We start from the raw sequence: 23,894 nt of genomic DNA on the forward strand, positions 1-23,894 counted from the left end.
TTTAATTTTTAGTTTCATTGTTTTTTCCAAGCTAAAGTCCTGATCAAATGTTTTCTTCACATTTTTCTGTATTTCTGGTCCCCTGGAGATGGCCTTGTGCTGGTCCCTGTTGCATGCCTGCCCAGCACTCTCCATTGGCTTCTGGAAATGCTGCGTCTGAGTTACACACACACTGTAGCCAGTTTTCTTGAGGCCGGGCATAATGCTGGGCTCTTTCTTTCATTGTTTCTGGTTCTGAGAACAACCCTGTCAGGTAGGTTTATGGAGGAGGAAACCAAGCCTCAGAAAACATAAGCAATTTTTTTAGGGTAATATGACAGAGCTGGGAGGTGGAGTCAGGCTTTTCTTTCTGATTCCAAAGCCTTACTGGATCCATTATAGTCTCCTGACCCTACAGAACTCCTGGTTTGTGGCTCAGTCCTAGTGGAAGATGCTGTGGCCAAGGGACACTCAGAGGAGGGAGGTGACGTGGGCCTGGCCTCCAGAACTCCAAGCCTCCAACCCCAGGCCTGTGTTGGAGGAGTGGCCAGTGTCCTCTGCCCACCTTGGAATGGGAAGGCAGGGCCTCAGGAGAGTTGCACTGTACCCTTTGCCCCTAGGAACTGATGGGGACCACCAAATCCAGTCCCTGGCTCCTGGGCTGGGCCCCACCGCCATGCTCCTGTGCTCTCATTTGCAGGCACCCGATCAATCCACGACCCCGGAAAACCACCTGCTCGTTCAGTCAGTTTTCCTAGGCTTGGCTCAGTCCACATGAGTGACACCACTGGGGTCCCAACACACATGCAGGGTAGAGAAGGAAGCCAGGGGTCGTAGGCGTTGAACAGCCCATGAGCTGGGGCTGAAGCATCAGCCCCCTGTAGTCAACAGCCCAAAGCTGGAAATCCAGTCCAGTGCAGCCACAGAAGGCAGCCCAGGCTGAGCCCGGCTGTCCCCTCAGCATCACCAGATGGGCTAACCACTGGAAAGCTACACACGACAGCCACCTGTCATGGAACAACTTGGGAGTCACACAGACCTAATCTGAACCCTGACCATTTCTCTGCTGTGTCACCTTGGCAGGTCACTTAATCACTCTCAGCCCTAGCTGCTGATTTATAACATGAGGGGGCTGACCCTTTCCTGCAGGGTCCACCTGACACCTGCTCAGGTAGGTACTCCAGGGGTGGGTCCCCCGACCCTGTTGTAAACCAGCCCCTTCCTCCCCCCAGGAAGTGAGCCTCTGAACTAGCCAGACCCAGCAGCACTGCAGTTAACTGCCCAATGACAGGAACTGCCGGGGTTGGGTCATTCTCCCTCAGTCTGGGGACATGCATCTGGGCTCCAGGCGGGGGCTGGAGGAAATGGCCTGGAGGCTGGTCTCTCTCCTGCGGCCTCCCTTCATTTTAATCCACTTGTCTATTGCTTCCTTTAAAAAAAAATTTTATTTATTCATGAGAGACAGAGAGAGAGAGAGAGAGGCAGAGACACAGGCAGAGGGAGGAGCAGGCTCCATGCAGGGAGCCTGATGTGGGACTCAATCCTGGGACTCTAGTATCATGCCCTGGGCCAAAGGCAGGCGCTAAACCACCGAGCCACCCAGGGATCCCTCTGTCCACTGCTTCCTGAATGGGTCATCACCAGGTCGGGATCATTAGCCTGTTTGTTCCCTGGAAAGATTAATTCCTCTAGTCTGGAAAGTAGCCACAACTGGGGCATCACTAATTCTAGTACCTAATAGGGATTAAGAACACATTGTGTGTGTGTGTGTGTGTGTGTGTGTGTGTGCGCGCGCGCGCGCATGCGAGCTTTCTACGCCAACTCTCCGGGGTTAAATGCTATATAGGAAAGGACAGGGATCCCTGGGTGGCGCAGCGGTTTGGCGCCTGCCTTTTGCCCAGGGCGTGATCTTGGAGACCCAGGATCGAATCCCACGTCGGGCTCCCGGTGCATGGAGCCTGCTTCTCCCTCTGCCTGTGTCTCTGCCTCTCTCTCTCTCTCTCTGTGACTATCATAAATTAAAAAAAAAAAAAAAAAAAGGACATCAGGACAGTCTCCAAAGGACTGTCCCCAGCCTGCAAACACGTTAGATCACAAGGGGTACCATCCACAGTCAATGAGATCAAAGCAACACATCACCGTTCAATTCACTGGAGCTAATCACTAAGTCATGGTTAGGTAATAGCATATCCCTATTCTTGGAAAATATTCCCTTAAGTACTCTGGGGTAAATGATGTATGTAACCCCTTCAGATGGTTCAGGAAAAACATTAGGCACATGCATTTATACACACGTTATAGACACTCAGACACTCGTGTATACACACTTATAGGCAATGTACACACACACGTGCGCACGCGTGCGCACATGTGCGAGAGAGAGAGAGTGAGTGAGCAAACAAGGAGCCCAGGCAAACAACTGATAAAGCACAGGGGTCAAATTTCAACAATATGACAATCTGGCAAGAGGACGTGTAAGTGTTCTTCATACCATTCTCATTTCTGCAACTTCTTTGTAAACTTGAAATTATTTCAAAATACAATTTATTTTTTAAGTCATCACTGTACCCACTGTGGGGCTCGAACTCACCACCCAGAGATCAAGAGTAGGATGCTCTACAAATTGAGCCATCCAGGCACCCCTCAAAATAAAGTTTACCAACAAACAAAAACAAAGAAACAACCTGCAAACCTCAGCTTCCTTGGCCTTTGAAAGGCCGTGTTGTTATCTGAGGTTTTCCATTTTTAACTCCTACCTTTGTGGGTCGGCGTGGAGGTAGATAGGTCACTCAGGAGTACTATGATATGTGAATGTGTCTCCATGGGACTGTTCCCAAGCTTGCAAACATGTTAGATCACAAGGGTCATTATACAAAAAGTGGGGAGATAGATGTGTGTGCATTTATACTACTCCACAGGGATCCCTGGGTGGCGCAGCGGTTTGGTGCCTGCCTTTGGCCCAGGGCGCGATCCTGGAGACCCGGGATCGAATCCCACATCGGGCTCCCGGTGCATGGAGCCTGCTTCTCCCTCTGCCTGTGTCTCTGCCTCTCTCTCTCTCTCTCTGTGACTATCATAAATAAATAAAAATTAAAAAAAAAATTTATACTACTCCACAAATGCACACATCTCTGTTTCTCTGTTGACTGATTTTTTAAATCTTTTTATTTATTTAAAGATTTTATTTATTTATTTATGAAAGACACAGAGAGAGGCAAAGACAGGCAGAGGCAGAAGCAGGCTCCCTGCAGGGAGCCCAATGTGGGACTCCATCCCAGGACCCTGGGATCACGACCTGAGCTGAAGGCAGATGCTCAAACACAAATAGGTGCCCTTATTTATTTTTAAAGATTTTATTTCAGAGAGACAGCATGAGCAGGGGTGTGGGGGAGTGGCAGGAGAGGGAGAAGCAGACTCCCCAGTGAGCAGGGAGCCTGATGCGGGACTCGATCCCAGGATCCCAGGATCACACCTGAGCCGAAGGCAGATGCTCAACCACTGAGCCACCCAGGCGTCCCTCTGTTGACTGATCTAAAACATCAGTGTGCTGGACTCAGTGCCGCCAGGGGTGAGTGAAACCCGCCAGCTGTAAGGAAAGGCACCACCAGAAATACAATAAAACCGTCTTGATCTTTACTGGACTACGGTGAGGCATAAAATGTCATACAAACAGGTAGGATACTGCAAGTAACGTTTCCAAGTCAAAGTGGAAAACACTGGAAAAGAGAAAGGTTTTATAGCTCGTCTTCTCATGGTGCCATCCCTTGGGCCCAGAGGATTCTAGTCTTGTGCCCCGACTCGGGGTATGGCCGGGCACGTGTCCTAAGTCACGTCGCGATGTGGAGCATGGAATCCCACTGCGAGTCCTTTAACTGGGAGCAGTATTTTGTTTTGCTCAGTTTCATGATGGAAAACAGCTGTTCGCAAATGTAGGTGCTCCCGAACATGGAGAGAATCTTCGCGCAGTGGACTCTGTACTTGGGGTAGCTGCTCCACAGGTATTTGTAGAACTCGGGGACCCCGACCTTGTCATACTTAGCCTTCAGCACCGTGTTGCACTGCAGGTCGATGACCTCCATCTGGAGCGCTTCATGCACACTCTCGATCTTCATGGAGAAAGGGGAGCTGAACAGGGCCAGTTCGCTTTCGTAGAGTTTGAAATCAGACAACCTTTTCTGGAATTCAGTCTTCAGTTCCACGATCTTGGGAATGTAGTTCAGGCCGTCGCTTTCATTTCTGGAAACTGACTTCAGCGTGGGGAAGTGGGCCAGGTTATTCCTGGCCAAGTGAGTCTCCCAGAGGCACAGTTTGGCTAGGAACGCCCGGATCAAGTCGTACATCTGTGTCACGACCTGGGAGTGCCCTTGGAGGGAGATGTTCAAAGTGTTCAGGTGCATTGTCATATCGACCAAGAAGGCCAAGTCTCTGATCCAATCTTGAGAGCTCAGCTGAGGCAGGGGCTTTCCTCTGGATGACATGAAGGAATCAATTTCTTCCAACGATTCAAAAAATCTCTTGAGCACCAGCCCGCGACTGAGCCACTTGATCTCGGTGTAGTACAGCAGGCTGCCGTACTGACTGTCCAGTTCATAGAGCAAAGTGGTGAACTCACTGTGGTTCAGTCCACGGGAGCATATCCAGTTCACCGAGTTCACCACCACACTCATGACGTGCTCCATCTTCAACTTTTGCTCACAAAGAGATTCCAGGTGAATGATGCAACAGACCGACTTCAGATCCGAGTCCTTGCAAACCATCGCCACCTTGGATTTAAGTTTTGTGACCAATCCGTCATTCGCATCTACCATTGCGGGGGTGCCGGTAGAGGCCACACTGACCAGTTTGGACCAATCAATGTTAAACCTCTTAAGACTTTTCTCCACACGCAAAAATATCTCGTTGCCAGATTTTGTGCCCGTCATGGGCACCGTATCCAAAAGCTCTTCTGACACGTCAAAATTCTCATCCACACCACGGATGAATATGGCCAGCTGGGTGGTATTATTTATATCCGTGATCTCATCAATTGCAATAGAGTATGCCACAAACGACTTGATTTTTTCACGTAACTTCTCCCATAAGCTCCCAGCCACATCTTCTACGGGCTGCACAGCCACACTGTCATTTGGACTCACGTCTGCAAACACCTGTTTCTGTTCAGGACCCACAATTTCTGACGATCCCAAGAGGTACCTTCTGAGCCCTTTCTTCAGCTCATGGAGCTTCTCGTCTCGCATCTTCTCCGTATACTGGTCATAGTGCTTACTGTGATTTGTTTGATAATGACGCCTGAGGTTGTACTCTTTGGACACAGACATGCTCTGTTTGCATATTAAACACGTAGGGATATTCTGCACTTCCACGAAGAAATACGCTCTCTCCCACTTCTCTTGAAATACACGGCCCTCCTGGTCTATCTTTCTTTTTCCCACTTTTGACAGAGACATGGAGACAAGAAATATTTCACTTTTTTCTCTTAGCTCTACTATATGAAAAAATGACAGCAAAAACATGATGACAAACATCAGGGTGAAGTGGCTGGTGGGGGGGCATGGTTAACCCACCCCTATGGAGATAGACGGCTGACTCTCAGCTCCAGTAAATTGCTGCTGGAGGGAGTGTGGGACCTGTGGCCAGATCTTCCGATTCCGAAAGATAACTTAAAACCAATTTTTTTTTTAAGGTAAACTCTATGCCATATGTGGGGCTCAAACTCTCAACCCTGAGATCAAGAGTTGCATGCTCTACCCACTGAGCCAGCCAAGCATCCCTGGCTCCCAAAAATTGACTTTTATGAAAATATCCCTGGCTTTTCTTTTTCTTGATACAAAAGTCCCTGGCTTTTCTTTTCTCTCTTTTTAAAAGATTTTATTTATTCATGAGGGACACACAGAGAGGCAGAGACATAGGCAGAGGGAGAAGCAGGCTCCCTCTGGGGAGCCTGATGCGGGACTCGATCCCAGGACCCCAGGATCATGACCTGAGCTGAAGGCAGATGCTCAACCACTGAGCCACCCAGGTGTCCTAGTCCTTGGCCACTTATTCCCATTTTTAAAAGGTACATAAGCCCTATGAACGGCATCTTTTGAGGTTCAGCAAGTACGTTTGCCACACCTGGTTTAAGCAAGAATGATATGCAGTATGTTTACAGTTTAATGTCCATTTTTTTCCCTTGAGTCTCAAGAGAACTTTGAAATAAACCAAAAGGGGATGACCACAGAAGGCACGTGATTTACCTGCCGTGAGTCACAAAGGACCTTGGTCGTAGTCACGGAACCGCACAGAACTTACTTGTTTTAAATTTAAAGAAATCTGGCCATGATGCAGGTGAGCTCTACTTGGAGAGAACACAGGTCTAAAAATTCACTTTAAGAAAATGTGGGCAGAGACAAGAAAGAAAGTCAATTTGGTGGTTGCCTGGGGCTGAGGGTGGGAATGGGAAATGACAGAGAAATGGGTAGGAGGAATCTTTTGGGGATGACAGCAATGTTCTAATATTAGACTATAGTGACAGTTGTTGCATAACTCTGTAAATTTACTAAAAATCACTGACATGTGTATACCTCATGCTAGTGAATTTTACAGTATGTAAATTACACTTCAGTAAAGCTACAAAAAATGTACAAAACCATCCAGCAACAAGATAAGTTTAGGAATAGTAATCGGGCATTTTGAAAGAATATTTTAGTTCTTCCAGCTTTAACTGAGGAGGTTCCCTAGTGACTCAGACTCCTGAGATCTCTACATCTGCATTACTCACTCGACAGGATGCTGTTGACTCGCTTGCAATGACTCCAGAGGACATGTTCAGAATATTTAAGAGGCACAGTGGATGGGGCATCACTCAATCAAACAGATGTTGACCTCAGGACCAGAGGGGGTCCTGGGACCCCCCCTCTGTGCTAGGTGGCAACCCTTTTGGCTCTGAACTGTGGGGAGATCTTGAGGGGGAGGTCCTGAGGGATGGAGCTGAGGTGGCCAGGCAGGTAGGTGCTATCCTCAGAAGGGCTAGTTCAGTATTACGTTACTAGCCCCCCTGCCATAAAGGGGTCCTGAATGAGAGTGTGCCAGCGAGCTCCATCGAACTGTCGCATGAGAAGAAATGCCTGGTCAAGCACCAGAATTAAAGGACTTTATAACTGGCAGGCAAAGTATACTACATCTGAAGAGCATCACGCTTTGCTCTAAGGCTCAAGGCTCTAGAAGCAAGGAGCCCGTGGTGAGCGCCTGCTGAGACATTTGGCACCGCACAGTGGGGGCCAGAAAGACCATCTTGCACCCGCACCCGGAATACTCACCGTTGCTCAGCTCAAGGCCTGGAAGTGGTCTGAAGAGAAAGAGACACAGTGAATGCAACAAAGCTCTTGCCCTCTCTTGTCCGTTTAGTTCTACTTAGCAGACTTTGGGGAGTGTCAACTCTATGTTAGGTGCAGCGGGAGGTAAACAGGAGGCTGCTCGCTCTCACTAAGAAACAGGGACACGGACCTACAGCTCCCAGAAGCGGAATACGATAAAATGAGTATGAGAGGCAGCCTGGCACAGCACCTGACCTCAGAGCCCCGCCGCCCACCTCCTGGGGTAAAACAATTCTTGTGCAGCCACCTGCCCACCCAGAGCAAGGGGCTACCTTCAGACTCATTCTCACCACCAAGTAGGGAAGGCTCACTTACCGGATGACTGTGAATTTGATAAATTCTGCGGCATCCAAGATCCTTCTCATGGAGCTGATTTCCAGATAACCAGGGGCTTTGAAGACCACCCCCGGGGGCATGCCGTCAATGACCACACAGCCAGGGTTGAATGTGATTTTCCGGTAGGGAACTTTCACAGGGAAATCCACCCCGATTGCTTCACCTGTGATGAGACAGGCAACAGAAGACCATGTAAGTGTGTCACTTACTTTTCCCAGACCAGGCTTTGTCTTTAGTGCCAAGATGTCAACATCCTTCCCGTCCAGTAACAACATGGGCCATTGGCCATCATTACTTCACAGACAATCTTACTGACTTTGACATTGGCAACGGGCAGTAAAAGATTCAGATTCTCTCCCCATGAAAGAGAAACAATCCAGCATCTACCTGTAAAAGGGTTTTATGAAGATTAAATAATCACATTCGAGTGCTAAAAGCAATGCTCAGCCATGGTAAGAACTCAGTAAATCAAAGATAGACATTATTATCGTGATTAGTGTATCCATGTAAAAGCTCTTCAGGAAAAATACACACTGATTTTGACTATAGCTCCTTCGCAGAAAGATCAGTTTCTTTTTCTATATATAATTATTTTATTAAAAAAATTTTTTTTAAGATTTTATTTATTTACTCATGAGAGACAGAGAGAGAGAGGCAGAGACATAGGCAGAGGGAGAAGCAGACTCCCTGTGGGGAACCTGATGTAGGACTCAATCCCAAGACTCTGGGATCACGACCTGAGCCAAAGGCAGATGCTCAACCACTGAGCCACCCAGGTGTCCCTATTATTAAAGCTTTTTTAGTAAGCTCTACACCCAACATGGGGCTTGAACTCATGGCCCCAAGATCCAGAGTCACACATTCTTCTGAGCCAGCCAGGAACCCCCAGAAATATCAATAAAGTATTCCAATAAAAAGAAATATTTCAAATATATACATTTTGGATATATAAAAATGTAAAAACTTACCAAATTTTCGGCTAAAGAGGTCATTGACTTGCTCTCTTAGTTGTTTTATCTTTTCAATGCTGGATAATCTTTCCTTCTCATTATCTAAAAGTAATTAGACAATCAAGCACACTAGTGTTATTGATATATTTGCCTCCACAAAAGCTGTTGGAGGAGGTGCCTGACAGCACGTGAAAGAAGCACTTTACCTGGCTTATCATTCCATTTAGTTCTTGGAAATGTGTAAATGGAAGCCATTAGAGATGATAAAGAATTTCCCAAATTATAAATCCATGTAAACACACTCCATCCTACTTTAGGGAACCTTTTCAACATTATGCAGGACAAAGATGTCCACTTTCACTTCTACTCTTCAACATTATAATAGCAATCCTAGTCAATGCAATATGACAAGTAAAAGGAATCAGATATACTAGGATTAGGAGGGAATATTTTTCAATACTTAAAATTTTTATTATATTTAACTTTGAATAACTAAAGCAATTATGTGGTTCAAAATTCATAAGACATAGAACAGCACACAGTGAAATATCTCTCTCCCATCCCTCTCTTGGCTCTGTTTCCTTCCTTGGAGAAATTATGTTATTAGATTCTTTTGTGTCTCTCTAGATACATTTTACATATACATATTCAGAAAAGATTGCTTGACGGGCAGCAAATAAATTCCACCTCTGTAGTCAATTCTTATGTAATGGTAGCTAGTGCTTGGATTTGCCTGCCTTGAGATGTTTTTTCCAGGTAATGCCAAGGCATGGATGTGAGAAGCAGTCTATATCCGATTAATAATGTCTGATACAAGCAAGATATTCAGTGTGTGACAATTATCCCCTCTGTAATGTATTTTATATTCTTTTTTTTTTGTATTTTATGTTCTTGAATTGTCATTCCTTAGTTGAAAGGCTGAATGAAGCAAAAAACAAAACAAAATAAAATAGCTCCAACCCATGTCATAAAATGGCTAAAATAGAACAAAAATATAACAAAAAGATATAAAATGGCTAAAATAGAACAAAAATATAACAGAAAGATAGAGAGTCAATTATGATAAAGCCAGATAAACTTCCATACCTGGAATTGTCACCTGAACAATGTTAAGATCTTCAACACCTGCTGCAGAATTTGTAATAGTGGATGAATTTGTGCTTCCTAAAAACAGAAAATGAAATTTAGAACTTCAAGAAAATTAGGTTAATTCTCTAAAAATGTCAACATGCCATTCTCATCAGAAAAGCACAGACCCAATTTTTTAAAGCTTCAGAGAACAATTAGCTGCCAGGTGGCATGGCATTAGTTATATTTGTGTCTCTGCAGTTTAGTGTTGATGTCAAAGGAGAATCTTTAAGATAAAAAGAAAAAAAAAGGATGTTGGGTGCCTGGGTGGCTCAGCTGGTTAAGAGTCTGACTCTTCATTTTGGCTCAGGTCAGGATCTCAGGGTTGAGAGATCAAGCCTGGAGTTGGGCTCCATTTTCAGGGCAGACCCTGCTTAAGACTCTCTCTCCATCTCCTTCTGCCCCTCTGCCCTGCGTATTCTCTCTCTAAAATAAATAAATCTTGGGATCCCTGGGTGGCGCAGCGGTTTGGCGCCTGCCTTTGGCCCAGGGCGTGATCCTGGAGACCCGGGATCGAATCCCACGTCGGGCTCCCGGCATGGAGCCTGCTTCTCCCTCTGCCTGTGTCTCTGCCTCTCTCTCTCTCTCTGTGTGACTACCATAAATAAATAAAAATTTAAAAATAAATAAATAAATAAATCTTTAAAAAATAAAAAATAGGGATACCTGGATGGCTCGAGTCTGTTAAGCATCTGCCTTTGGCTCAGGGTGTGATCCTAGGGTCCTGGGATCAAGTCCCACATCCCTCAGGGAGTCTGCTTCTCCCTCTGCCTGTGACTCTGCCTCTCTCTGTGTCTCTCATGAATAAATAAATAAATAAAATTTATTGTTTCCTTTTTTAGATTTTACTTATTTGAGAGACAGTGAGCGAGAGAGAGCATGAGCAGGGGGCAGAGGGAGAAGCAGACTCCCTGCTGAGCAGGAAGCCTGATGCAGGACTCCATCCCAGGACCCTGGGATCAAGACCTGAGCCAAAGGTAGACGCTCAACCGACTGAGCCACCCAGGTGCCCCTATTGTTTCCTTTTCTTCCTTTTTAAATGGAAGTAGAGTTGGCATACAATGTTGCAACAGTTTCAGGTGTAGGACATAGTGATTTGACAACTGTCTATGTTACACTATGTTATATTCTTAAAAATAAGACAACCATCCAAACATTTATTGATGGAAAAATGGATAAGCTGTGATTTATATACATAGTGGAATATTATTCAACCTTAAAAAGAAAGGAAGTTTTATCATATGCTGCAATGTGGATGAACTTTGGAGATTTGATTTTATCATTTTTTTATTTTTTATTTTAAAGTTTTTTTTTTTTTTTTAAGATTCCATTTATTTATTCATGAGAGACACACAGAGAGAGGCAGAGACACAGAAAGAGGGAGAAGCAGGCTCCATGCAGGGAGCCCCATGTGGGACTTGATTCCAGGACCCTAGGCTCACGCCCCGAGCTGAAGGCAGACGTTCAACCACTGAGCCACCCAGGCGTCCCTATTTTATTATTTAAAAAAAAAAAATTTTTTTTGAGGGAGAGAGGGTGAGGAAGTAGGGACAGACGGGCAGAGGGAGAGAGAGAGAGAGCCTTAAGCAGGTTCCATGCCAAGGGCAGAGCCCAACACAGGGCTCGATTTTATGGCCCTGAGATCACGACCTGAACCAAAATCAAGAGTCGGATGCCTAACTAACTGAGCCACCCAGGCGCCCCTGAACTCTTTATAATCCAGCAGAAGAGGGAATATGCTTCGGAGGGAATGCAGCCCTACCCCTCCCTGCACCCTCTTCTTTCTTCCCTCACTTGGGATGGAGCAGAGTCGGGTCCCTGGCCAGTGCTAATGTGCATGACCTAAAACACACACACACATAGGCACACATACTTACATGTATATACCTATACACCCCACCCACACCCCCTACATACATACAGACGCACACCCACATCCCCTTGGCCCCCCATATATCCAGAGAGACACACACACCCCCTGATGCCAGTTTAATTTTTCTCCCCACAATAACCCTTTAAGAGGAAATGAAAGCCACACTGAGCAGCATCACTCTGATGAAGCTTTTGACAACTAACCTTCAATTTTCACTTCGACTTCAAGGTCCTCATTCGTTTCTGAAGGGACACGTTGAGTGGAATCTTGAAAAAAAAATTGCTAAAATGACATTTGTTATTATGTATTCTCATGTTCCAACCTTTTATTGCTCCTGTACAAAAACAGTAGCTTAGCCTGGCTTTTTTTTTTTTTTTTTAAGACTTTATTTATTTGAGAGAGAGACAGAGAAAGAGAAGCAGGCTCCCCACTGAGCCAGGAGCCTGATGTGGGACTTGATCCCAGGACCCCGGAATCATGACCTGAACCAAAGGCAGATGCCCAATCGACTGAGCCACCCAGGTGCCCCTAGCCTGACATTTTAAACCATTTTAAAAAATTTATTTTTATTTATCGTTTTTATTTTTTAGTAATCTCTACACACAATGTGTGCCTCAAACTCACGGCTGTGAGATCAAGGGCCACATGCTCTTCTGACCAAGCCAGCCAGGCATCTCTATGGTGAAGGTAATTTTAACTTTAAAAGGGATCACAGGGTAAGACAGGATAGCCTTTTAGGGGATAAGGGGGGGCAAGAAACTCTCACACATTATGAAGCAGTTCCCTGTCACCCACATTAGTGGACACAGATTTCTGTGCCCTTCTCTCTGAGGTGATGGAGTTCCTGTGATCATATCGCATTTTCTTGCTGTCACCAGAAATCGCTAGGATAAAAGAAAGCCGTGTGCTCTGGGTGGCCGTTCCCCTGCCAGCAGCCCCCGGGGTTCAGTCTGTTATGACACCGGTGGCACAACTGATTTTTCTGGTTTGCAAGAATCACGATACGGAGTTCTACAAACAGACACAAGTGTGGCTAGACGCCCTCACCTGACTCTGGCTCATCTCAGAAAGCTGCCCATTAACTGTCGGTAGAGGAAGAAAGACTCAAGACTAATTAGCTATTGGATATCGGACTATGGGAACCTGAGATATAATATCTGGGGGGAAATAGGTGAAGACACACCAGACCTCTCTGACTGTTCTTGCAGTTTCTTGTGACTCTTTACTGCAAAATAAAAAATTTACCAAAAAAAAAAAAAAATCAAACTAATTCAGCTGTCTCATAAATGGGCTGCCTGCTATACTATAAGAAATCTCTTGGGGGTGCCTGGCTGGCTCAGTCAGTAGAGCATGTGACTCTTGATCTTGGGATTATAAATTCAAGCCCCACATTGGGTGAAGAGATTATAAATAAATAAATAAATAAATAAATAAATAAATAAATAAATAAATAAATAAAACTTAAAAAAAAAATCTCTTCAGAAACAAGGTATTTCCAAGACCAACATCCAGTGACATCTTTCCGACTCCTACTCCACACCAGCTCTACCAGGACTCTCATGTAGGTCTTCCCTTCCTAAATACGTTCTATCCATTTAAAAAAAACCATGACAGAGCAATGTCTTGGTTTTAAATTTTTATTCTTATTTATTTTAAATTTTTATTCTTTATTTATTTTCATATCTATTTTGAGCAGGCTCCACACCCAACGTGGGGCTGGAACTCATGACCTTGAGATCAAGAGTCTTGCACTCCACTGACTGAGCCAGCCAGGTGCCCCTACAGAACAATGTCTCAATGGGCTTCCGCAAAGGGAAAGAAAATGTTGTAAGGGAGGAACAGATTTAAACTGAATTTGAAATCTCCTTCCTCCCCAATACCCAGGGAAAGTCAGAAAGTCAGAAATGGCAAAATCCTGTCACACATGGGTGAACCCCAGGGGGGAAGGGGGAGTGTCATACCAGGTGAAATAAGCCAGTCACAAGAAGATGGACATTGTATAGTGTGATTCCACTCACACGAGGGACCTGGAGTGGTCCAGCTCACAGGGACAGCAGGCGGTATGGGGGCTGGGGGTGTTGGGGCCAGAAGGGCACCGTGTTCCATGGGGACAGATCTGCAAGAGTTTGGGAGGCCCGCTGCACAACAGTGTGAAGAACACACACACTTAACACTATTGAACTACACACTCGGTAATGATTCAGATGGTGAATTTTATGTGGTGTGTTTTTTTAGCCACGATTTTTTAAAAAATGGTTAATTTAGAAAAATAAATGGAAGTTGAATAATGGCAGAGGGGACTTGTCTTCTGGGTTTAAAGCAATTAAGTTCAAGATGATTCATACCAGGAGTGAGTGAATGATTCTAACACTGGACCGTTAACGTAGTGTGTTCTCTGGCAAAATTTATCAAAACTCTTTTAGGTCACAGAATTGAACCAAATGTTCAGGGAGCCATTGGAACTGTCCCCCACAATAAAGAAAGAACCCCAGAACTCTCCAAATCACAGAAACTATTCAAAGTGATTACACATTAGCTCTTTGGAGAATGCCTCTTACTTAAGAGAAAAATACAAATTATTTTGGGACTAAGATAGACCTACTCCTAAAAGCAAGCTCTTCCTGCTTGTAAACTGACAAAGATGTTCCATCCCTCTAGGTTTGGGGAGGACATTTCCTTTATTAATTTTACCCTGGAATGCATGAACCATTGTCAGAGTACAGGACTTAGATAAATACTCAAGATTTATACTCACATGGAGGGAAATATTATCAAATTCTACTTCTGATTCAAGAATTTCCTAGGGGCATATGCAAGAGAGAGAGAGAACAAGAACTGGGTGGCTCAGTTGATTAAGTGTCCGACTTTGGCTCAGGTCGTGATCCTGGGGTCCAGGGATTGAGTCCCACATCGTCGGGCTCTCTGATCAGCAAGGAGTCGGCTTCTCCCTCTCTCTGCCCCAATCCCCTCACTCCTGCTCTCGCTCTCTCTTGCATATGCAAATGTGCGCGCGCTCTCTCTCAAATAAATAAATAAAATCTTTAAAAACAGTATTTCCTAAAATACTTTTCAACTCTGTTCAAAAGAATAGAGGTGCCTGGATGCCTTAGTCGGTGGAGCATGCAACTCTTGACCATGGGGTCACGAGTTCGAGCCCCATGTGTGGTATAGGGTTTATTTAAAAACAAGAGATAAAAAAAAAAAAAACAAGAGATAAAAGGAATTTTAATATGCCCATCAAGAAGACAAAAGGGAATAAAGCAACAAATGGCACAGGTGTAAAGTTTTCTTACCATGCAACTTCTAATTCGAGTGCTTTAAGGAGAATCACAGATCGGAAAAGGAAGAGTGACAGAGTTCATAAGGCCACATTTTAGGGCTAAGACTTGGCTGGTTTTCTAAGACATGCCAGGAAGCTGCCTTATTTTTAAACTTAGGTCATGAGTGTTTAAAAGAGTGTGTTCTCTGCAAAATACTGTAAACTAAAACAACAAAATCAAAAGGAGGATAAAATGCCTGGCTTTTCTAACCTTCCATTGGTAATTCCATTTCTATTACTTCGCTACTCCCACAAGGATGCTGGCTTTCTGAAAGGGAAGTAAATGCTCAGTTAAAAAATAAATAAATAAAAGGCCAAAATACAAAATGTAAACAAGAACAAGAATTCATTTAAAACCACACGAACAGTTCAAGACCCACACATGAATGTACATGGGAAACACTTCGAGTCCTTAAAATAAAATTCACACAAATGATCCTTTCTTTATGCTTTTTCTTTGTTATTTTATCTATAATTTGGAGAAGTTTCAAACCTACAAAAGCAGAGATGGTGGAATAACGCCACGTGCCAACACCACCAATTCCCTATTCTGTTTTTCTGTGCCCACTTCTGCACACCTGCCTGCCACTGCCACTGGTCATTAAAGTAAATCCAAGGTCTGGGGCACCTGGGTGGCTGAGTCAGTTAAGTATCTGCCTTCAGCTCAGGTCATGATCTCAGGGTCCTGGGATCCAGCTCCAAGTTGGGCTCCCTGCTCAAGGGAGAGCCTGCTTCTCCCTCTCCCTCTGCCCCTCCTCCCAGTCTCTCTCTCTCTCTCTCTCTCTCTCTCTCTCTCTCTCGTTGTTTCTCAAATAAATAAAATCTTGAAAAAAATTCCCAAGTCTAGCAGGGTTGGGGTGCCCAGACTGTGCGTGTACAAATAAGACATAATGACTCTTGTCCTTCATCTTCACCACAACACAATTTCCCCCAAATTAACAATTCTTTTTTTTTAGATTTTATTTATTTATTCATGAAAGACAGAGAGAGAGAGAGAGAGAGAGGCAGAGACAAAGGCAGAGGGAGAAGCAGGGTCCATGCAAAGAGCCTGATGCAGGACTTGAACCGGGAATCCTGGATCACGCCCTGAGCCAAAGGCAGGCACTCAACCACTGAGCCACTCAGGTGTCCCTACTTTTTTTTTTTAAAGTAGTCTCCGTGTCCAATGTGAAGCCGATCCTGGGGCTTGAACTCATGATTGAGACCTGAGCTGAGATCACTGAATAAGCCATCCAGGTGAGGTACCCCTCTTTTTACTTTTTAGATAGAGTTCTTTGAAACACATGAGTTTTTAATTTTGGTAAAGTTTATTTTTTTTCCTTTGGCTGCTTAAACTAAGAAACCATGATCTCACCCAAGGTCACAAAAAAATATGTCTATGTGTTCTTCAAAGTGCATGCGTGTTCCTGGGTCTTACATTTAGGTCTTTGATCTATTTTTTTAAATATTTTTTTTCTTTAAATTCATTTGAGGGAGAGTGAGTTAGAGAGCACAAGCGGGGGTGGGGGTGGTGGTGGTGCAGAGGGAGAAGCAGACTCCCTACTAAGCAGGGAGCCGGAGGCAGGGCTCCATCTCAGGACTCGGGGATCATGACCAGAGCCGAAGGCAGATGCTCAGCTGACTCAGCCACCCAGGTGCTCCAGCCTTTGATTCATTTTGAGTTAATTTTTGTATACAGTGTGAAGCAGGGGTTCAAATGGATCTTTCTGCATGTAGATACCCAGTAATTTTTAAAAAGATTTTATTTATTCATTTGACAGAACGAGAGAGAGAAAAAGAGAGAGAGAGAGAACAAGTGAGAGAAATGACGGAGAGGGAGAAGCAGACTCCCTGCTGAGTAGGTAGTCTGATGCTGGGCTCGACCCCAGGACCCTGAGATCATGACCTGAGCTGAAGACAGGTGCTTAACCGACCAAGCCACTCAGGAGCCCCAGGTATCGTTATTTTAGTACCATTTTCTGAAAAGACTATTCTTTCTCCATTGAATTGTCTTGGCACTCTTGTTGAAAATCAACTAACTATAAGTATGTGGGTTTATTTCTGGAATTCTAGTCCATTGGTTTGTATGTCTATCAACACAGAGTGTTGATAATTGTAGGTTTGTAATAGGCTTTGAAATCAGGGAATGCAGGGGCACCTGTTGCTCAGTCGGTTAAGCATCTGATCCTTGATTTCGGCTCAGGGCATGATCTCAGGGTTGTGAGATCAAGCCCCATGTTGGGCTCCACACTCAGCTCATTATCCGCTTGGGATTCTTTCTTTGCCCCTTCCCCTGTTCATGCTCTGTATTCTTTTCAAGGTTATTTTGGCTATTCAGGGTTCCTTCCATTTCCACATGAATCTTAAGAAAATCTTCCAATCCATGAACACAGAATGTCTTTCCATTTTCTAGGTCTCCTTTAGCTTTTTAAACAATGTTTTATAGTTTTCAGTATATGAGTCTTGCGATTCTTTGGTTAAATTTATTAAGTATTTTATTTTATTAAGTATTTCTGATGCTATTGTAAATATAACTTTTTCTTTTCTTTTTTTAGATTTTATTTATTCATGAGAGATAGAGAGAGAGACACACAGAGAGAGAGAGAGACAGACAGACAGACAGGCAGAGGAAGAAGCAGGCTCCATGCAGGAAGCCTGACGTGGGACTCAATCCCGGGACCCCAGGATCATGCCCCGGGCCGAAGGCAGCGCTAAACTGCTGAGCCACCAGGGCTGCCCTATTTTCATTTTTTAAAAGTAAACTCTGCCCCCAATGTGAGGCTTGAACTCATGACCCTGAGCTCAAGAGTCATGTGCTCTACCGACTGAGCCAGCCAGGTGCCCCTTAATTTCATATTTTGATTGATTGTTCATTCTTAACATATAGAAATACAACTCATTTCTTTATATTAATCTTGTGTCCTGCAATCTTGCTAGCTCATTTATTAGCTCTAAGATGTGAATGTGTGTATGCCTTAGAATTTTCAACATGTAAGTCATGTCATCTAAAAATAGAAATAGTTTTAACCTCTTCCTTTTCAATCTGGATGACTTTTTTTTACTTGTCTTGCCTAGAACCTCCAGTACAATTGATAACAGTGGCAAAAACTCATCCTTGTTTCATTCCTGGTCTTTGGGCAAAAGCCTTCCACCTTTCGTCATTAAGTAGGGTGTTAGCTGTAGGGTTTCATTAATGCTCTTTATTAGGTTAAGAAGTTCCAGGTGGCTCAGTGGTTTAGTGCTGCCGTTGGTTCAGGGCCTGATCCTGGGGACCCGGGATCAAAGCCCACATCGGGCTCCCCGCAGGGAGCCTGCTTCTCCCTCTACCTGTGTCTCTGTGTCTCTCTCATGAATAAATAAATTTTTTTAAAAAAGAAGTTCCCTTCAACTCCTAGTTTGTTGAGTGTTTTTATTATGAAAGGATGTTAAATTTTGTCCAATGACTTTTTTCCTACATCTATTAGGATAATAGTATGGTTTTGTCGTTTATTCCATTACATTGTGCTCTACTGCTTGATTTCCATATATTGAACTAAACCTTGGATTCCTAGGATAATTTCACTTCATCATGAGGTAGGATCATTTTAATATATATTGCTGGATTCATTTACTAGTCTTTTGTTGGGGATCTTTGTATGTATATTAACAAGGGATATTGGTCTATAGTTCTCGGTTTTGTGTTGCTTTTTGTCTGATTTTGGGATCAGGTAATACTGGTCTCAGAGAATGAGCTGGGAAGCTTTCTCTCCTCTCCCAGTTTTTGGGTATGTGAAGAATTGGTGCTAATTCTTCTTTAAACACTTGGTAAAATTCACAAGTGAAGTCATCTGGTCCTGGGCTTTGGTTTGTGGGAAGTTTCTTGAGTACAGATTCATTTTCCTTGGTTATGACTATTCAAATTCTGTGTTTTATCTCTGATCAGTTTCAGTAGCTTGTCCGTTTCATCTAGGTTACTTTAATGCTGGCATTCAATTTTAGTACTTGTGGTGGGCACTGGCCCTGCACAAATATTCAAAACCTATGAATCTAGTATGTTACAGGACAAGAGGCAATTAGGTTGTAGATGGAATTAAGCTTGTTCGTCAGCTGACCTTCAGAAAAGGAGATTATCCTATGTTATCCAGGCTCAACATAATCAGAGGGGCATTTAAATGGGGGAGCAGGGAAGCACGGAGTCAGTGTCAGTGATGGGATGTGGGAAAGACAGTGTTAGTTCCTTGATCTTGGGTTTTTGCATCCATTTTCCCCTATGCCTGGAAGTTTCCTCCCCCAAATCGTGTAGTGTCAGTGGGGAAGAAAACTGAATAGTGTTGATGCTCTCACCTCCACCATGTCAAGGGAGTCTGGGCACAGTGTATCTCAGCAAAGCTTGTCCTGTGCATACACTTCTAGGGGCCCCGGACAGGGGTCCCTGCACATGTAAAAGACTTTATGGGACTTCCATGGATTCTGTGTATTGACCAAGTCATGTATGTGTGTATGTGCATCAGGGGTCTCCTGAGAGGTCTGTGCTGGAGGTGGATGGTGAGGTCCAGGTGGGGTGGGTGGGATGGGAAATCAGGCTTTCTTATAAACCTTGTGCAAGCCCAACTGACATCACTGGGGCCCCTACCAAGGCCAACGGCCATTCTGAGCAGGTGGCATTTGTTGCCTTTATGGATTTAAACATTTCTTCCTTAGTTAAAGGATTATAAAGATGCCAGTACTTCCAACATGTGAAGATTTTATCTAAATGGTTGCAAAAACATTCAGTGCTATGGAATATAGTCCATAGTGTCAGGCAATTTTAACCCATTGGGTGTCAAGAAGGAAGGGGGCCAATTTAAGGAATTTTTTGTACTAAGAAGTCTTGAATAGTACTGTCATTTCCAAGCCAAGCAGTAGAAAGATCATAAATTAAAGATTTAACCTGTATGTTGCTCTTTGAATAATGTGCTTCTGTCTGAAAAACTGAAATAGAATGATTGTAGGTATATCTATCTAATCTTTTATTTCCCTGCTGCCTTTGGGAGCAGACTCTGTGAATAGTCTAGATTCCCCCAACTGTGTTCATTTTGATAAACCTCAAGGTTTTATCATTTAAGTTGAAAAGCATATTCTTGGGAATCAAGATGTAATTATATATACTTCCTTCCAAACGGGAGTGACTGCAAAACAGGTCACACTGCTTCTTTGTGAAGACCTGCTCAGTTCGGCAAGCACATGCGATTGCCGGCTGTATACACAGCGCTGGGGCTCTGAGCTGGGGGCAGACGCGGTGTCTTCCCACCCGGAGCGCACCACTGGCTGGGGAAGCCTGCAGCCAGAGCAGAAACATGACACTAGCAGGCCACGCTAAATGCTGTGTGCAATTCAGGAGCTGAGGGCTCCCTGTTCTATTAGAGATTCTGACTGTGCCCAGAAAGAAGTGTGGAACTTGCCAGAAGTCTGCAAAACCAGAAGGAAATCACACGAAGGGATCAGCTTATAAAAAATCCAGTGCAAGGAGGATTCAGGGCATGTTTAAGGAATCACACTGAGGGACACCTGGGTGGCTCAGTGTTTGAGCATCTGCCTTCAGCTCAGGTCACAATCCTGGAGTCCCGGAATCGAGTCCCAAGTCGGGTTCCCTGCATGGGGCCTGCTTCTCCCTCTGCCTGTGTCTCTGTCTCTCTCTGTGTCTCAGGAATAAAAAAATAAAACCTTAAAAAAAATAAGGAATCAGACTGAGCAGTGTGTCCAAAGAACTGAGGGAGGGTGATGGTGTGGGAAGCATACAGAATAGAAAGAGAAGCTGGGAACGGGGATGGAACAGGGACACCACAGGAGCTCCATGGGTGATGAGGAGGCACAGACAGTGAGCTGGGTAGGGAGGTGATAGGCCCTGTTCTCAACGAATAAATGACTGGGGGACAGGACGCAGGGCAGATGGAAAAGGGATCCTAAGAGACTGCAGCAGGCCACCTGTGTGTGGGGGTGGGGTGGGGGGACAGGCCCAGGACAGAGCAATGACAACACACATTTTCCCCAGTCTTGAGTTTTTGAAAAAGTTTTTTAGTAGAAGTTATGGAGCTCTGTAATGCTACAGGAATATTTCAAAGGTAAGATTTTTGTAGGAAACACTTCAAACTTGGTCATGTTTGAGGAATTAATTGCAAATTGTCTCCCACTCCGCCTGCATTCACAGAGGAGTTGAAGATGAAACAGGATCCAGGTGCTGGCAATGCTCCTATGGATGCCACAACACCACATCCTCAAACTGGCATTGTGCTGGGATCCAGGGAATCTGGTCTCCAGGGAGAGGACCAAGCCAGGCAACTGCACAGACCACCTACCTGTGCCTCGTGTGATAAGTGTGCATCTTTGGTAATCAGACTCTTCTGGTCCCCGTTTAACTTGTATGATGTCAATGAAGCAAATATATTAAGAACGGGCACCCGAATGTCTTCATTGTCATATTCATATCTTAACTTTTGATACTTTCCCAGTAATTTAGAGGACACACTGGACAGGAGAAGATTAGGAAGAAGGTTGTTTGTTTTTAAAGTAGGTTCCACATTTAGCACAGAGCCCAATGCAGGGCTCGAACTCATGACCCTGAGATCAAGATCTGGGCCAAGATCAAGAGTCGGATGCTTAATCGACTGAGCCACCCAGGCCAGTATTTTAGAACACACAAAATAAGAATACTTAACAGAAAAAAAAAAAAAAAAAGAATACTTAACAGACAGACTCAAGTAAAATACACCCTGGAATACCTTTGCTCTCACATTTGCCTAAAAGCATGTGGACTTAGGCTAAACAGGATCTGTTTTATGACTGTAAAATGCTTTACTTCAAACGGCCCTATGCTAGATCCCAGGTACATGGCTTTTTTTTTTTTTTTTTTTTTTTTTACTGTCCACCTGTTTTTCAGATGGGGGCTAATTGTAATTTTCCATCACAAATAACTTTTGGGGAAGAAAATTATTAAGAAACAGTATTACCTTGCATATTATATAGATAGTAATTAGGATCTTCTGATTCCTTCTTGACTGACACAGCTGCCACTTTCACTGCCATGCCTTTGGATGCAATGAAAATGATAAAATCATGCGTTAGGTAGGCCACAGCCACAGGCAGAGAATGATGAGCTACTGCTGGAACTTCCAGGGTCTGCCTTGATGAATGTGGTGACGTGGTGGGTCCACAAAACAAGGTGGAGCTCACACTCTGTGAGCAAATAGTTTACCCATATAAAAATATAAGTAACAGACACAAAATAAAGTCAATAAAAAAGGAAAGAAGGAAAGAGGGAGAGGATGAAAAAAGGAACAGAAAGAGGCAGGGAGGGAGAGAAGGGAAGAAGGTCTAGTTCCTAGTCTGAGAACTTGTACCCTTTCAAGACAGCTGCATAGACATGTGCATTTATGTGAAATACAGTAGATATTCTTCTGTAATGGGACCTGAGGTGGCACATACAAATTTTTAAAAATTTTATTTAAATCCCAGTTAACACACAGTGTAGTATTAGTTTCTGGTGTACAATATAGTGATTCAATACTTTTATACATCACCCGGTGGCACCTGTAATCTTAATTTACCCACAACAATGAAATGCATTTCAAAATTTTAAAACCCAGGGGAACTATGTTAGTAAAACCAAAAGCTTTCATCTTGGAGAGGTGTAGGGAGCTACAAAACTAGCCACAGCTTCTCCCAGCCCAGGGGGCATGCCTGTCTGCAATGTCTCTCCCATTCTTTTCTAGAAGTGGAAGCTATAGCTCCACCCTTTAACGCTGGGCCCGGTCACGTGGCTCGCTTTGGCCAATGGGACTCTGGTCAACAGGATGCAAGCCGAGACCTGGGGATGCTGGTGCAGCCTTGCTGCTGTTTTGGAATTGGGTGGCCATGTGAGCGAGCCTGCGCTAGCCTCCTGGAGGATGTGAGACCATGAGGAGAGAGGTCTAGCTCTCCAGGTAGAAGCCTCAGACCCAGGAACAAGGCTGGCCCAGAACTGAGGGACAGCCCAGCCAACACATGGAATTATGAGAAAGATTAATTGTTGTTTGAAGCTGCTTTGTTTGGGGGGTGCCTTTTTTTTTTTTAAGATTTTATTTATTTATTGAGAGAGAGCATGAGAGAACACAAGTGGGGTGGAGGGGCAGAGGGAGAAGGAGAAGCAGACTCCCCACTGAGCAGGGAGGGGAAGGCCTCCATCCCAGGACCCTGAGATCATGACCTGAGCTGAAGGCAGACCCTCAACTGACTGAGCTATCCAGGCATCCCCAGGGTGCTTTTTTAATAAAGGGAGGATGGGAAAGGAAGAAAGAAAAACTCAAAACCATTTCAACTCTTGTTCTATGTAGCAAGTATTGCAGAAATATCTTAAGAAATAAGGCTCTCAGGAGTCTGCACGTAGCTGGAAGCGTTTCAATTGGCAGCATGAAATCCGCAGTAGAAAGTACATACTAGGGACGCCTGGGTGGCTCAGCAGTTGAGTGTCTGCCTTCGGCTCCGGGCGTGATCCTGGAGTCCCAGGATCGAGTCCCACGTTGGGCTCCCTGCATGGAGCCTGCTTCTCCCTCTGCCTATGTCTCTGTCTCTCATGAATAAATAAATAAAATATATATATAAAAAAAAAGAGGGATCCCTGGGTGGCGCAGCAGTTTAGCGCCTGCCTTTGGCCCAGGGTGCGATCCTGGAGACCTGGGATTGAATCCCACGTCGGGCTCCCGGTGCATGGAGCCTGCTTCTCCCTCTGCCTATGTCTCTGCCTCTCTCTCTCCCTCTCACTGTGTGCCTATCATGAATGAATGAATGAATGAATGAATGAAAGAAAGAAAGAAAGAAAGAAAGAAAAAAAGAAAGAAAGAAAGTAAGTCACACTAATAGGGAGCCTATCTGTGTTTCAGCTGAACCACATCTCTAAAGAGAGGCCTCAGCCAAAGAGCCCTGGGCATGCCTGGCCAACTTGATCTGGGGGTCGTGAGTTCAAGCCCCATGTTGGGTATAGA

At 44.5% G+C, this 23,894-nt stretch overlaps 1 protein-coding gene across 10 annotated transcripts in view; it reads right to left on the minus strand.

Annotated features, from left to right (window-relative positions):
- Positions 1-28: 28 nt before the first annotated feature.
- LOC144319736 (general transcription factor II-I repeat domain-containing protein 2) overlaps positions 29-23,894 on the minus strand; it is a 65,442-nt gene continuing 41,576 nt past the window's right edge. For 4 of the 10 annotated variants that reach the window (XM_077908282.1, XM_077908281.1, XM_077908287.1 and 1 more), the window contains 8 exons: positions 21,885-21,962; positions 15,152-15,208; positions 11,825-11,887; positions 9,707-9,784; positions 8,639-8,722; positions 7,650-7,833; positions 7,278-7,306; positions 3,591-5,410 (listed from right to left, as the gene is read on the minus strand). In XM_077908282.1, coding sequence (XP_077764408.1) covers positions 3,807-5,410; positions 7,278-7,306; positions 7,650-7,833; positions 8,639-8,722; positions 9,707-9,784; positions 11,825-11,887; positions 15,152-15,208; positions 21,885-21,962 — 2,177 coding nt within the window. In that variant the 3' untranslated portion in view covers positions 3,591-3,806. Of the gene's footprint in view, positions 247-3,590; positions 5,411-5,768; positions 6,346-7,277; positions 7,307-7,649; positions 7,834-8,638; positions 8,723-9,706; positions 9,785-11,824; positions 11,888-15,151; positions 15,209-21,884; positions 21,963-23,894 lie in introns of those variants that run through there. The other 6 variants (XR_013385459.1, XM_077908288.1, XM_077908289.1 and 3 more) reach the window with 6 other exon arrangements.

Source organism: Canis aureus, chromosome 8, assembly GCF_053574225.1.
Source record: "Canis aureus isolate CA01 chromosome 8, VMU_Caureus_v.1.0, whole genome shotgun sequence".
In the NCBI taxonomy this organism is placed as follows: domain Eukaryota; kingdom Metazoa; phylum Chordata; class Mammalia; order Carnivora; family Canidae; genus Canis; species Canis aureus.